The sequence below is a fragment of the Rousettus aegyptiacus genome, unplaced genomic scaffold (genome assembly GCF_014176215.1).
Source record: "Rousettus aegyptiacus isolate mRouAeg1 unplaced genomic scaffold, mRouAeg1.p scaffold_m13_p_6, whole genome shotgun sequence".
Classification (NCBI taxonomy): domain Eukaryota; kingdom Metazoa; phylum Chordata; class Mammalia; order Chiroptera; family Pteropodidae; genus Rousettus; species Rousettus aegyptiacus.
Window position 1 is genome coordinate 99,655,419 of NW_023416309.1, and position 14,330 is coordinate 99,669,748.

At 51.5% G+C, this 14,330-nt stretch overlaps 3 protein-coding genes across 9 annotated transcripts; 2 read left to right on the top strand and 1 right to left on the bottom strand.

Moving 5' to 3' along the window:
• The first annotated feature begins 16 nt into the window (after positions 1 to 16).
• Positions 17 to 4,864, top strand: COASY (Coenzyme A synthase). Of its 5 annotated transcripts, XR_004951288.1 has the most exons (12): positions 17 to 100; positions 576 to 1,290; positions 1,866 to 2,080; positions 2,314 to 2,445; positions 2,563 to 2,752; positions 2,837 to 2,901; positions 3,073 to 3,157; positions 3,331 to 3,428; positions 3,526 to 3,672; positions 3,771 to 3,887; positions 4,413 to 4,524; positions 4,721 to 4,864. XR_004951288.1 is itself a non-coding variant. In XM_036222291.1 (10 exons), exons 2-10 carry the CDS (start codon positions 591 to 593, stop codon positions 3,828 to 3,830), a joined length of 1,692 nt encoding a protein of 563 aa, XP_036078184.1. In that variant the 5' UTR covers positions 17 to 100; positions 576 to 590; the 3' UTR covers positions 3,831 to 4,164. The 5 variants fall into 5 exon arrangements, 3 of the variants coding, with proteins under 3 accessions (XP_036078184.1, XP_016006378.1, XP_016006379.1); XR_004951287.1 differs by lacking the exons at positions 4,413 to 4,524; positions 4,721 to 4,864 and adding an exon at positions 4,087 to 4,165; XM_036222291.1 differs by lacking the exons at positions 4,413 to 4,524; positions 4,721 to 4,864 and having other exon boundaries at positions 3,771 to 4,164.
• Positions 4,865 to 4,895: 31 nt separating this feature from the next.
• Positions 4,896 to 9,170, top strand: MLX (MAX dimerization protein MLX). Of its 2 annotated transcripts, XM_016150898.2 has the most exons (8): positions 4,900 to 4,998; positions 5,408 to 5,444; positions 5,935 to 6,024; positions 6,287 to 6,393; positions 6,656 to 6,755; positions 6,956 to 7,055; positions 7,431 to 7,632; positions 8,380 to 9,170. In XM_016150898.2, exons 1-8 carry the CDS (start codon positions 4,957 to 4,959, stop codon positions 8,434 to 8,436), a joined length of 735 nt encoding a protein of 244 aa, XP_016006384.1. In that variant the 5' UTR covers positions 4,900 to 4,956; the 3' UTR covers positions 8,437 to 9,170. The 2 variants fall into 2 exon arrangements, with proteins under 2 accessions (XP_016006387.1, XP_016006384.1); XM_016150901.2 differs by lacking the exon at positions 5,935 to 6,024 and having other exon boundaries at positions 4,896 to 4,998.
• On the bottom strand, positions 9,130 to 13,565 carry LOC107513836 (PSMC3 interacting protein). 2 transcript variants are annotated; one of them, XM_036222292.1, is made up of 7 exons: positions 13,430 to 13,565; positions 13,228 to 13,328; positions 12,962 to 13,051; positions 10,884 to 10,995; positions 10,085 to 10,138; positions 9,893 to 9,952; positions 9,130 to 9,822 (listed from the first exon to the last, which is right to left on the bottom strand). In XM_036222292.1, exons 1-6 carry the CDS (start codon positions 13,461 to 13,463, stop codon positions 9,936 to 9,938), a joined length of 408 nt encoding a protein of 135 aa, XP_036078185.1. In that variant the 5' UTR covers positions 13,464 to 13,565; the 3' UTR covers positions 9,130 to 9,822; positions 9,893 to 9,935. The 2 variants fall into 2 exon arrangements, with proteins under 2 accessions (XP_036078185.1, XP_016006391.1); XM_016150905.2 differs by lacking the exon at positions 13,430 to 13,565 and adding an exon at positions 10,243 to 10,388 and having other exon boundaries at positions 13,228 to 13,410.
• Positions 13,566 to 14,330: the final 765 nt, after the last annotated feature.

Here is a 14,330-nt window from a genome sequence, read left to right on the forward strand (position 1 = left end):
TTTCGTAGCTCCGAGTCTTAGTTCCTGAACTAGTGTTTCCGGGTTGCGTCCGAGAAAGCCTCGGTGGTGTTGGCAGTGAAGCTAAAGCCTGGAGGACTCAGTAAGTGGGGGACTGAGCAGAGCCTGTGTCCTCTTTTAGTCTCCTTCTTTGATTCCTCGAAAACCCTGGTGTAGCTGAGCAAGAGAGCCCAGGGTTTCTGGATGGATCGCCAGCCCTATGACTCAGGGGCTCCTGTCAGTTTCCTCACCCAGGATTTTGATTTCAGTTCAGCGAGTTCATCGCTCCGTCTGAGAGATGAGAAAACGGAGTCTTAGAGCACAGCCCCAAGGCTCCGTCTACCAGGCTCCATCCCCTCCCTGCTCTGTATCCCCTGTTTTGGGTCCAAGGCCCCATACAAATATTGGCTTCAAGGACATCCACTTCAGTCACCCTCGTCCAGGGTCTGGAGGGCATCGTGAAAAGGGCTTTTAAGCTCGCCTTGCCCTCCTTTCCCCAGTATCTGTTTGGCTGGGATCTGGAAAGATTTTCCCCCATTTCCCAAATGTCTGAGTTCATGTGGTCTCCCTGTCTGCAGGCCTAGCTAGGCAGCATGGCCGTTTTTCGGTCGGGCCTCCTAGTTCTGACGGCACCACTGGCCTCCCTGGCCCCTCGCCTGGCTCCTATCCTGACCTCGGCGGCTCAGCTGGTGAATCGCACGCTCTATGTACATCTGCAGCCGGGCATGAGCCTGGAGGGCGCGGCTCAGCCCCAGTCCAGCCCCGTGCAGGCCACGTTTGAGGTTCTCGATTTCATCACGAACTTCTACAATGGCGCCGAAGTCCACACTCACCTGGACGTCAGAATCCTGCTGACGAATATCCGAACCAAGAACGCCTTTCTCCCTTTCCTGCCCAGCCCTGTTCAGAACCTGGCCCACCCGCCGGAGGTGGTGCTGACTGACTTCCAGACCCTGGATGGAAGCCAATACAACCCCGTCAAGCAACAGCTAGAGCGTTATGCCACCAGCTGTTACAGTTGTTCTCCACAACTGTCTTCAGTGCTACTAAACCCCGATTATGGGCCTGGAGAGTTACCCGTGGGATCCCTGGATGTCCCCTTACCCTCCACCACCAGGCCATCCTCCCCCGTGGCCAGATCACCAAAGCAGCCAGTGCGCGGCTACCGTAGTGGGGCTGTGGGTGGCACGTTTGACCGCCTGCACAATGCCCACAAGGTGTTGCTCAGTGTTGCGTGCATCCTAGCCCAGGAGCAGCTTGTGGTGGGAGTAGCAGACAAAGACCTATTGAAGAGTGAGTGAGAGAGACCCTGGATTAGGGTGGTGGAGAACTCCCAAAGCTCCTTGGACCTGCCAATGCCAAGATTGAGATAGGGTGGAGCCATCCATTACTTTTCCCTCCTCCCAAATGTCACAGTGTCTGGCACTCAGTGCTAAAGAAATTTTGTTAAGTGAATAAAGGTAGCTTTCTCACTGTGTATTCTAATCAGTCCTCACTCAGAAAACCCTAAAAGCCAAGGAATCAATACTTTTAACAAGTTCTCTGGGTGAGGAACTGTAAAGTTTGAGACTGTGGGAACAAATCGATGAGTGAATTGTAGGCAATAGTGACAGAGACAGTAAGAGGAGACTTGAGGATGACATGGTTAGCATCTATTTGGCTTCGATGCTATCTGGCACTGCTAGTTCTCATGCCAGCCCTTGAAGTGACTATTGTGCTTGCCTGCTGCCTGCCCTTCATAGCTTTCCCATCACAGACCACTTCCCAGTTTAGCCCTTTCTTCCTACTCCTCCTCACCCCCATAAGATGCTTAGGGACACTCTTTCTCCCCAATAAAAAGATCTCACTGTTCTTGGCTCCTTCCTAAGGCAAGTTGCTCCCTGAGCTGCTCCAACCCTACACAGAACGCGTGGAACATCTGAGTGAGTTCCTGGTGGACATCAAGCCCTCCTTGACTTATGATATCATCCCCCTGCTGGACCCCTATGGGCCCGCTGGCTCTGACCCCTCCCTGGAGTTCCTGGTGGTCAGCGAGGAGACCTGTCGTGGGGGGATGGCCGTCAACCGCTTCCGCCTTGAGAATGTAACCCCTGGGGGAGACTGGCAGAGGGAATGGATGGGAACGGGGAAGGCCATTTATGGGGGGCTGTTGGAAGTACCATGATCCCAGAGGAGGGAAGAGAGGGCTCAAGGTAGTGGAAGGAGGCAAGGAGGAACTGGTTCCCAGGTTGCCCTCTGAGGCAAGCTCTACCTCTGGGGTAAGTAGGGGAGGATAAGGGTCAAGTTCTTCATCTCATCCCTTCTCCTTTACCTCAGGACCTGGAGGAGCTTGCCTTGTACCAGATCCAGCTCCTGAAGGACCGAAACCACAAGGAAAATGAAGAGGACAAAGTCAGCTCCTCCAGCTTTCGCCAGAGAATGCTGGGAAACCTGCTTCGGCCACCATATGTAAGCATGTCCTCCCTCCCTACCACCTGCTTGGGTGTGCTGGAAGTGTTGAAGGGTTCAGCCCTAAACGTGAGCCTGAGGTCCCTAGTAACTGTGGGGTTCCCTCTCTACCCCTAGGAGAGGCCAGAGCTCCCCTCATGTCTCTACGTGATTGGGCTGACAGGCATCAGTGGCTCTGGGAAGAGCTCAATAGCTCAGCGGCTGAAGGGCCTGGGAGCATTTGTCATTGACAGTGACCAGCTGGGCCATCGGGCCTATGCCCCAGGTGGTCCTGCCTACCAGCCTGTGGTGGAAGCCTTTGGAACAGGTAATAACTGAAAAGGGCTGGAGGAGGCCTGAAGTGAGGAGATGGCCTGGTCTCCTAGCCCAGTCCTCTGTCTTTGTTGTCCAGATATTCTCCATAAAGATGGCACTATCAACAGGAAGGTCCTGGGAAGCCGGGTTTTTGGGAACAAGGTAAATATACTCCTCTGAGCTGCTAGAGACCTAGGGGTTGGGACCCAGTGGACCTCTCAGGTCTGGCTCAGAATGCCAATTTCCATTTACTTATTCCCAACTACCTCTTCCCTTGGCTGGCTCTGTCTCTGAAGAGAGGTAACCACTGCCCGATCCCTCTGTTTTCCTCAGAAGCAGCTGAAGATACTCACAGACATTATGTGGCCAATAATGGCAAAGTTGACCAGAGAGGAATTGGATCAGGCTGTGGCTGAGGGTGAGTACAAGGGATGATGGGAGTGGCTAAGGGTCACAGTTTAACAGATACTCCCCCTGGGAGTTTCCCCACCCCAGGCCAGACCATCCACTTTCCCAGGGACTGTGTATCATTGTCTCTCTTGACTGGTAGCAAGGGTGCTACTGGCACCCTTGACCGGGGTCTCCCCACAGGAAAGCATGTGTGCGTGATTGATGCTGCCATGCTACTTGAAGCTGGTTGGCAGAACATGGTGCATGAGGTGTGGACCGTTGTCATCCCCGAGACTGAGGTATTTGGACCCCACCTGCCACGCTAACCCCATGGTGTCTGCAGATTGCATCCTGCTCTTAAACCAATGCGCTGACACATGTTATGTCTGCGCCCAGGCTGTACGACGAATTGTGGAAAGGGATGGCTTGAGTGAGGCTGCGGCCCAAAGCCGGCTACAGAGCCAGATGAATGGGCAGCAGCTTGTGGACCAGAGCCATGTGGTGCTGAGCACCTTGTGGGAGCCACACATCACTCAGCGCCAGGTTGGTGTCCAGGGACAGACTGGATCGTGGGGAGGAGTCTCCAGTGGTGCCTGCCTGACCTTGTCCTCTCTTCCTCCCAAATTCTGGTCTGCCCAAAGGTGGAGAAAGCCTGGGCCCTCCTGCAGAAGCGCATCCACAAGACACCATCAGGCCTATGACTGACAATGAGTTTTCTGTGGGGCTAGATTGGCCCCTGGAGCTGACAAGAGATCGTGGTGAGGAGGGATGGGGGACTCATTGCTCACCTGGCTCACTAAAGGGCTCTGAGCTAAACAGGGCAGGGCCAGGCTGGGCCAGGCTGGGCCTGGTGGAAACAGTGTGCCTACCCAGCTTGCTGGTGTTTGGCTAACACTGAGGTTGTGGCTCATGGGGGACCTGGCCTCTCTAGCATTCCAAACCCAGTCTTGCCTACAGGTGTCTGTGATACCTATGGCCGACGGTCTGGGACAAACACTGGAACTTGTAAAAGAATTAAAGGTGAATGTCTCCAGGTGCTGCCTGTATGGTGTCTGCTTCCTGCTCTAATGCCTCTGAATATCTCTGGTACCCTTGAGCGACAAGTGCAGGGACCCGGCCTGAGATGAAAGTCAGGAGAGCAGTGGTTAAGAGCATGGCCTTTGGAGCTAACCATACTGTAGCCTTGGCCCTATCACTGACTAGCTGCGTGCTTCTGGAGAAGTTACAGACTTTGTAGGTGCCTCAGTTTCCTTGTCTCTAAATTAGCATAACTTGGCTAACAGGCTCTTTGAAAGCGTTAATTCTATAAGTATCCTGCCAGACGCTGGGCTGGGTGTTGGGAGGACCATTCTTCAACAAGCCAGGCGCGTCCGTCATCCCAGAGCTTGGAGTCAGGTGAGTTAGGACAAGGTAGCTAGGAATGCAAGTCGCGGTGGTCAGGATGGCGGCTGGGAGCGCGAGCCAGGGTTTAACGCGCCCGGGACGCGGCGCTGCGCATGCGCACGCGCACAACTATCTGCGACACTATTAAGACAAACCTTTTAAGGGGACCCCATTTCACAGAATGTGCTTCATGTCACCCCGACTGCAGACTGCCTACCCCAAGGGAGGGAGGGACTGACGGAAAACGGCCCCAAGACCACTAGTGTCAGACTTAGCCCGCTCTGTGCGTACTCGCCACCTCCCGACTGCGCAAGCGCTCCATCCTCGCCCCGCCCTCCGCCCCTCGGCCGCAGGTTGGTGGGTTTGGGTCACGTGGGCGCGCATAGCCTTTTCCCCGCGGTTGGGGGCCGCCCTCTGGCTGGTTTCCGGTGCGGTGGGTCGGAGATGACGGAATCCAGCGCCTCTCCGGAGGACCCCTGGGTCAAGGCAAGCCCCGTGGGCGCGCACGCCGATGAAGGGAGGGCGGGTCGGGCGCGTTCACGTAGAGGGTTTGGAAGATGAGGGGAGTCTCTCCGGTCCCCAAAGTCTCTCCCGCTCTTCTGGCCCTGGGGCTGCAGAGAAGACAGTTCTCTCCCAGCCTCTGCCAAGGTGGGGAGATAACTGAGGCGTGTCCGCGCGCGTTAGAGAGGACGGGGTTTGGGGCTGGGAGGTGGAGGACTGGGGCGGGTGGGGTCACTCCGGCGGTCAGCGCTCTGGTGGCCTAGCCAGCTTGGCTCTGGGGGGAATCCTTCAATTGCGTGCGCACGTATCTGTGCGCGCAGATACGCGCTGAGTGTATGGAGGCGATTTCCCCCATGGGCAGAGGTCTGATAAGTTCCCTTGTTTGGTGCTGCAGGTGGAGTATGCCTACAGCGACAACAGCCTGGACCCCGGTGAGTGCCTTCCCCACCGTCTTCAGCTCTAGAGTGACACTCACTCCTACTTAAACCCTATAGATTTGTGTGGTCATGCCAGCCACACCTGACCACAGTCCACTCTCCCTGAGCCAGAAAGTGAGGGAGGAGCTGGAGGACAGGGACAGGAAGCATCCAATGATGATACCTAGTTTCCTCTGCCCTTAAGTAGGGAGGTGATGGAAATAGTGATAGCTAGCTGGTCAGTCTCTCACCGTCATGATGTCTGGATGTTACTTCAGGAGCCAACGGGTGTCACTGCAGGCCTGTGGAGCAGTGTAGACACTAGGTACAGGAGCATTGCAGCGTGGCACCACAGGAAGTAGGTGGCCCAAATATGGCTGGCTTTGGGGTTGAGGGGAAAAGGTCAGCATTTAAGGATCAGGAAGCCATTGTTCCCACAGGTGTCTGAGGGCCTAGCAGTGTCCCCAAACCCTACTCCTTAGTGATTGAGGCCTCTCTTTTCCAGGGCTTTTTGTAGAAAGCACCCGCAAGGGGAGTGTAGTGTCCAGAGCTAATAGCATCGGTTCCACCAGTGCCTCTTCTGTCCCCAACACAGGTAGGCAGCAACACCCCCCCCCCCGACCTGGGGGGCTCAGATATTCCATCATTTTAGTATCTTTTTAGATGGAAAGCTCCAGCCATCCATTTGGGGATGCTAGAGCCCTAGTACTAGACACAGGGTTTTACCATCTTTAACCTCATTTAGAATATTAGGGTCCTGCGTCTGGGTACCAGGTTATTCCCAGTTAGGAAGGTGGACTAGCTGGGTCTCACTGGGCCCCAGAATGACCTCTTCCTGCCCTCAACTCTGAGCATAGATGACGAGGACAGTGATTACCACCAGGAGTCCTACAAGGAGTCCTACAAGGACCGGCGACGGCGAGCACACACTCAGGCTGAACAGAAGAGGAGGGATGCCATTAAGGTGATTGGGGGGCCTGCACCTCAGCCAGCACAGGAGGGCCCTCCCTGCATATTTCAGATTCACTGTGCCCTGACCCCATCAGATAGTCCCATGCAGCCTTGGGGGCAGCTAGTCTAGTCCCTGGACATGAACACGTCCCTCTTCCTAGCCTCTCACCCCTATTTTGTGAGCATGGAATTTGGTGTCGCGGAAGAAAAGCTTTGTGCCAGTTTGCTTTAACCCCTCAGAGTTAAGGAACCCATTTCTCTTGCTCTCTCCACAGAGGGGCTATGATGACCTTCAGACCATTGTCCCCACGTGCCAGCAGCAGGACTTCTCCATTGGCTCCCAAAAGCTCAGCAAAGCCATCGTTCTACAGAAGAGTATGGCCAGGGAGAACGCGGGAGGGGTTGGAGCGAGTGGGGCTGTGAGAAGGCTAGCCTCACACCCACTGTCAGCCTGGCCCTGGTGGGGTGGTTGTAATGGGAGAGTTGGGGTATGGGGAAAGGGGAAACAAAATAAGCCTTGTCCCTCTAGTTGACACTTCCTCTGTGCTCATCCCCTCTTCCCACCCCCACCCTAGCCATTGACTACATCCAGTTTCTGCACAAGGAGAAGAAAAAGCAGGAGGAGGAGGTGTCCACACTACGTAAGGACGTCATGGCTCTAAAGATTATGAAAGTGTAAGAGGGGTGCTGAACTGGGGGAACCAGAGCTTCCGAGGGGACTCTGAGGCCAACTTCAGTTCATACCCTCCTCTTTGTTCAAAGGCCATATCAGATAATACTCTTACTCCCTCAGGTGGCCACTTAGAGGCAGGACTCTGTACACCAACAGTCCTTAACATATAGCACTCTGGAAGTCTGTTGGATTAATGAAAGGAAGGCTGGAGAAGATAGGTCTCCATTTTTGACCTAGAAGCAGGTTCTAGCTGATATTATGTCCCAGAAGCTCTAGGAATCCCCTTCCAGGGTGGGGGATGTGTAAGGTAATCTTACTGTTCTTCCTGGGCTGGTAAGGCAGCTACAGCACCTTATCCCTGGCCTGCTTTCTTTCAGGAACTATGAACAGATTGTGAAGGCACACCAGGACAACCCCCATGAGGGGGAGGACCATGTCTCTGATCAAGTCAAGTTCAACGTGTTTCAAGGCATCATGGACTCCCTCTTTCAGTCTTTCAATGCCTCCATCTCCATGGCCAGCTTTCAGGAGCTGTCAGCCTGTGTCTTCAGCTGGATTGAGGAACACTGTAAGCCTCAGGTATGGAGCAGCAGTGATCACTGGGTCTGGGGTCTTTTCCCCACCCTCAGGCAGAGTGACCCAAGCCATTTTCTGAAAAGCAGGTAGCAGCTTTTAGGTTTCTTCAAGGATTTCTACAACTCTCAGTATTCTAGTTTCTCTGTTGTTTGCTTTCTAAAGCCCAGATTCTCCTGTTAAGATTTCATTTGGCAAGTATGACTGAGCACTTACCCCTTCAAGGCCAAGATCAACCTTAGGTTAGCTCATGTTATGGCCGCCTTGATCACTCCTTGGCTGCCCAGTATGTAAGTCCCCATTACTTACAGCAGAATTACTTAAGGTTTTCCTGGCTCTCACCCCCAGTCCTAAAGCGGTTTTTCCCAGCTTATTATTTGTATTACATTGAGTCTTTTGCCTTTGAGGCCTGATTGCTTTTTCTGAGGCTTGAAGTTGTATCCGATTCTTGCTTTCGTTTTCCCACATTTTTATTGTGAGACACTTTAAACATAGTGCAAGATTGAGATAATTTTACAATGAACATTCATATACCGGCCACCTAAATCCTACCATTTTTTGTATTTTCTTAATCACGTAATCATCCCATCTCTCCATCTTTTTGAGGCATTGCAAAGTAAACTTTAGACATCTGCTTCGCAGGAGGCTTTTTTTTTAATTGTACTCGGAAGAACACACCTCGTTTAGTCAGGCGTCACGGAGACAGCTCTGCCCTCACTTGAGCATTGTCTTTTCCTTTCCTGCCCCCACCAGACCTTACGGGAGATTGTGATTGGCGTCCTACACCAATTGAAGAACCAGCTTTACTGACTGGCCCTTGGAACCTGCAGAACAGCCAATAAGAGACCTTAAGTCTCCTACTAAGCCACAGAACTGCTGGGCTTGAGATTGGACTGCGACACCATATACCAGTCAGCTCATTTCTCCTTGGAGTTTGGCCCCCTAGCCCCTTTCTTCAGTGGGGCTGGGATGTTTGTTTTGTGAAAGCTTCTGATTAATTTATTTTATTGACCATAGAGCTCGAACCTAGTCTCCCCCCTACCACCATAGAAGTCCTTGGGATGGAAGTCTGCTCTGGATACCCCAGAGAACTCCTGGCCTCTCCCCTTTTTCTAAGCCTCAGATTTCAGCTCACGATCTGCACATATTTGGAAACTACTGTTTGCCTCTGTTTTGGTCTCTTGGGCAACACTTGGCCTAAGTTTGGCCATTTTGGCAGTAGTCGACTGGGAGGAAAGGAGTGGGAAATACTCCCACAGCCATGAAGGGTGAAAGGCCACTTTGTACCTAGGCTAGAGCTGCCTGGTCAGCCCAAGGTGAAGCCAGGGCTTTCTGGCCAGCTCAGCAGGGCTGCCAGATTCTTGCCCTTGCCTCCTACTCTTATCACCCATCCCTCCTCACCGGCTCTAGGTGGGACAGGGAAATAACCTCCCCCACCTATCCCTGCCCTGTCTGTCCCCACAGGCAACAGCACTGCACAGCAAAGTCAAGTGTGACACAGTATACCATATATTAAAGTTTTATTTTTCTAACTACCAACAATACAATTTTGCTAAAGCTACAATTTTAGAAAATTAACTGGGCCTCAAAACTACTCCCAACCTTTCTGTCGAATGTATCTGGGTTTCCACCACCTCTCAGTGCTGCCTGCATTTCTCCTGGGACTTGGGGGTAGGTGAAAGGGTGAAGGGGTGGGTGAAGGCCTCCTGGGGTACAGCCCAAGAGTCTGGGGGTATGGTCCTGGACTCCATGAATACCATGTATAAAAGCCTTTCTCTGCCCTTGTCCCCCAAGCTCCATTTTGCCTTCCTCAGGTTTGATATCAGGAAGGTTTGATTATCCAGAGGAAATTAAATATTTTTATATCAAATTATAATAAATATTGCCAAATGTTTTCCTTTAGCATTCCAAGTTCGAGTGTTAAGGTCAAGTAACTGAAATGTGGACGATGCCGTGAGCATGACCATGTACTCCGGGCAACCAGTGCTCACTCCCTTTGCCTGATACTCTGGTTTATGCCCCTCTCCCAATGCTCTGACCAAGGTAGAAAGCAGCAGGAACAACAAAAAAATTGGCCTAAATAGGGCAGCCAGTCTGGGACATCTCTGTCCCCATCCCCCAGTCCTGTCAGAGGAGTTCTCAGGGGTCTGGGAGCTTGACGTTGTAATCTTCATCTGTTTCTATCCCGACTTCCTCCTGCGAGACACGTGAGTTAAGATCTCCCTGGATGAAACCCCAGGGGAGCAAAGAAGGGAGAACCACTTACAAAGAACTGCTTCTTGCTCTTGGGGTATCCTTCAAGGATTGCATCACACAGCTCTGTTGCCTGACAAGAAACAAAACCACCCCTTTGCAGATGGGCGGTACTTGGCAATGCCTGACAGAATCATGATATTGGGCAGCAGTTTCTCTGGGGGCCGCCATTTTCCAGGGCCTGCCTTGGAGCTCCTGTACTTACCATCCTCTTCCGCTTCCGCCACTCCTTGCAGTACTTCTGCCTCTCTCTGTCCACCTAGACAGGAGAAACAGGTTCCTCTAACCACTCAGCTGCTGCTGGGGTCAACCCTCATCCTCACTCTGCCTTGGCAGCCCTCTCTAGTAGCCCTCCCAACCCACCTGCTCTTTCTCTTCTGGGGTCACATGGTTGGTGGCTGCTCTGATGTTCTTCAGTCTTTCTGTGTAGCCAGCACATTCCTTCTTTAACTCCTGAATCTCTTTCTGCATCTCAGGTGTGGTCAGGGCATTAGTTAACTCCTTCAACTCTGAAACCACATCTCCATGAGGTTACTTGCTACCCCCAAGGAAGGGATTCTCTCCCAGTAAGCACTCCCTGAGGTACGGGACCAGGACTCCACTAGCTCCAGGTTCTCCACAGTCCAGAATGGGCCCCTTATTTTAGAAATGCTCAGGAGAGATTAAGGCTTACAGAATTATCAGTTTATTCTAGTTTCCTTTTCCTCTGTCTATAAGTAGTGGTAGGGTGCAAGGCTGAAGAAACTTAGCTGTAGCTAATTAAAGGAGTAGGAATAAAGAAAAGTGTAGGAACAGTATACTGATAATCATGGTAGGGAAAGCAAATGCATATCTTATATGTATTTCAAAATCCATTAGTTGTCATACATTTCTTTTAATGTAATGCCTATGGCAGCCCAGCAAAGGGGCCTTTGCAACAAGACATACTACAGTCAACGAACCATTCACTTAGTAATGCCTGACATTGACATGGGGATCACCCTCCAGGGACTGCCCAGTCCTACCAGCCTCCATGTGGCGACAGCTCTGCTGCAAGCTTTGCACCTTGGCAGTGAGAGCCACGATTTTGGCATCCAGGCCTTGGAGGTCAGCATCACTCACCATGTCAAACTGGTCCTGCCAGAGACAAGAGGAAAAAAAGAAGTGGGTTGATGTATGGCACAGGATGGGAACCCACATCTAGAAAAGCAAGATTCACATACACTGAAAAACATGGGACTTCCTAACCCTCTAAAGGGCTAGGTAAAATAGCAAGAGGGTACTTTTGAGAAATCATTGAGTTTAGTGCTGGGACAGGAAAAAAGATATCAAAGTTGAAACCTGATGCCTGTCCTCAAGGGGCTTCTAGATTGGCAGGATACTGAATAGGACAGAAACATCTTTCAGTTTAGTAGTCAAACTTCTCACTAGGCTGAAGGAGTAAAGAAAAATTCTTTCCAAAGTGGTGGTACCTAAATTATGGGCTTCTATACTAGGAAGAATCTGAGCAGGCGAATAGGCATAGTGGAAGATTTAGTTAAGGGACTCCAGTAAAAGTCTGAGGAGCTCCTCCCATGACAGACCAGCTACTAGAAAAGAACTATATTGGGCTCAGTGGGGGTCTTGTCAACTGGTGAGGGGGAGCAGGTTAGAAAGGATGTGAATGCCAGCCTGGGCAATCTGGACTCTACATTAAGGCAAGGTAAACCTTTAGAGCAGGAGGCAGTAAACTGTGTCCTGCAAGCCAAATCCTGCCAGATGCATATTTTTTAAAACAAAAATATATTGAAACACAGCCACACCTATTAATTACATATTACCTATGGCTGCTTTTGCTCTAGAGCAGTGGACTTGAATCATCATGACAGTTGTATAGTGTGACAAGAGGCCATCTGTAAAGCATAAAAATATTAATCTGCCAGGTTCTCCTTTAGGGGATCTTTACTATAGTAACATAATGAAACCTATTTTAGGAAAATTATGCTTGATGGTGGTTTGGTCTACTAGATGTTAGATGCTGTGAGGGTGCTAAGCAAAGAAAGATGAATGAGAAATGGGGTCTGCCCTAGAACAGTTTAGTGAGGGAGAGAAGTAAAAAGACAATTATAATACAGTATGTCTCAAAAGAAGTAAGCACCGGAAGAGGCAATGAGCATTCTGGGAGTTTCTGGAGGTGATGCCTAAGTGAAATCCTAAAGGTTGAATAAGAGGTATCTGGGAAAGAGGCAGAAGAGGAAGAAGGAACTAAAAAACTCCAGGCAGAGGAAGGACAATGAGCAAAGGACACAGGAGTTAAGCACATACACAGTGAAGTATTAATGTAATGGATGGAGAAATGACCAACAGGCTGGAGGCAGGCTGGGGCCAAGTCTCCAAGTGCCTTTTACCTGTTCAAGAGAGCACTAGGATTTTAAGTAGGGAAATGCCATGATTAGAATTGTATTAACACAGATCACTCTGGTTGCTACGTTTAAGATATGTCTGAGGAGGCAAGGAGATCTATTAGAATATTGCAATAGATGAGGAGTGCCTGAATTGGAGCAGAGATGGCAGATAGAAAGGAGAGGATGAATTCAAGAAGGGGAAAATCAGCTACACTTGATGACTAAGCATGGGAAGCAAGGAAAGTTATGATTCCCTAGTCTCTGACTTGAGTGAAGAATGGTTCCATTAAGGAAGAAGAAAACAGGAAGAGCCGTTTGAGAGAGATGAGGCCTTCTACCTTTGCAATGGTTCCTGAAAGACATCTAGGTGGGGGTCTGGGCTGGAGATACAAAATTAATGTGTGTATTTAGGGAGGGAAATGGAGACAGAAGGAAAGTCATGTGGCAGATGGTGGTACTAAGTGGAACTTCCAAGCGGAAATGGATCTTGGTAACAATAATTCAGGATTTTCTGTCATCATATTTTAAATCTGGAAATCTTATGAAGTTTGGATCATAGTAAGAGAACACATTTTGATTTAAAGGACGCCTGGGACTCCTTACATGGTGTAAGAAGCTGAGTCTCATGAGCTGCCTCAATTCTCCCATAGCTCATAGTAGGGGCTGATTTACTTAAAGTTAGGCTCTCACACGGATGATAATCTGCGCATTTCCCTCACCTGGTCCGCAAAATATATTTTTTGCTTGCCGTACACCTTCTCTTTGATCTTGCCTTGTTGGGCCAGCTGCTCCAGCGCCTTCACCACCGCCTGGCAGAGGGGAGGGAGCGGAGCAATCGGAAGAGTGGCTTCGGGCCCGGGTAGCCAGTTATGGGTGGCAGCGCGCGACACGACTTAGGAAGACTAGAATGGCAGCTTCGAGAGGGCAGTACCCCAGGCTGATTGAAGGGGTCCCAAGGGAAGGAATCCTGGGAGAGGGTCCTCACCGCCTTGCCCAGTCCGTGTTCCTTCTGCAGATTCCCGAACACATCCTGGGCGCTGTAAGGCCGGTTCTGCTCCTGCAGGTACCTCAGGAGGATCCCTGGGGCTACCGGGAAAGAAGAGGCAGGGGAGGGGGGGTTCCGCTCGGTCGACACCCCCCCTCACCCACTCTCCTCCCGGTCTTCCCAGCGCCCACGGCCCGGTTACCTCCCGCCGCAGCTTCCGCTCGGCCTTTATTCATGGCCTTTCCCGCCGCCAAACTCCGAAAGCCGGACGTTACAGTTGTTCGGGGCAACGGCTCCTTCCGGCGACGAAAGGGGCGGGCCTCACGCGCTGACTGGCGGAAAGGGAAGCCTCGAGGAACAGAGGGACCCTCCCCGGGCACCGTAGTTGATTTCAACCCGGAGTTCGGGCGACGGGCTCGACCCCTGCCTCCCCGCGTCTCGGCGGAAGAGGCGGGGCGCGCGCTTCGACCCTCTCCCTTTCTGCCCCTCGGAATGAAGGCCGTAGTAAATGACGCCTCGAGGTTTGGAGAACAAGTCCCAACGGCGGCTGAGCGCTCGTGCGATCTTGGGCAGATCCGAGTGTTCGAACGGGAAGAAACCTCGGGGTCAACTCCCGCTGGACAAATAACTTGCTCACGGTCACAGGACAGTTACCCACAGGGACATATCCTATACCACGGTCCTATGCTCTTCGTCAGTTAGTCTTGTCAAATAGAAACAAGAGGAACTTGCAGGAGGGTGGTCGTGAACACCTAATAAAATGTGTAAACGCCCAAGGAAAGCATAACGCCACCCTTATTTGCTCGTTTACCGAACTCCGCACGCAGGGGGCGCTCAACTCACGCTGTGGCTTTAAACGCCAAAGAATGGTGAGGGGCGGGGAGGGTTTGTTCTTAAACCACAAAGTTTGAAGTTTCCTGTTGGCCGAGTCTATCTTATGGCAACACCTGGTAGGTGCTTTCCACTCCTGCCCACAGTGGCCAGTGGGACAAAACCTAAAATAAGTATTTCTAGTTTCTAAGGTCAGCGGAAAGCCAAAGAGCAGCTGTCCCTGCAGCTCAATCCAGAGGAGGAGCATGGTGCTTTTAAAGCCTTCTTGCCTA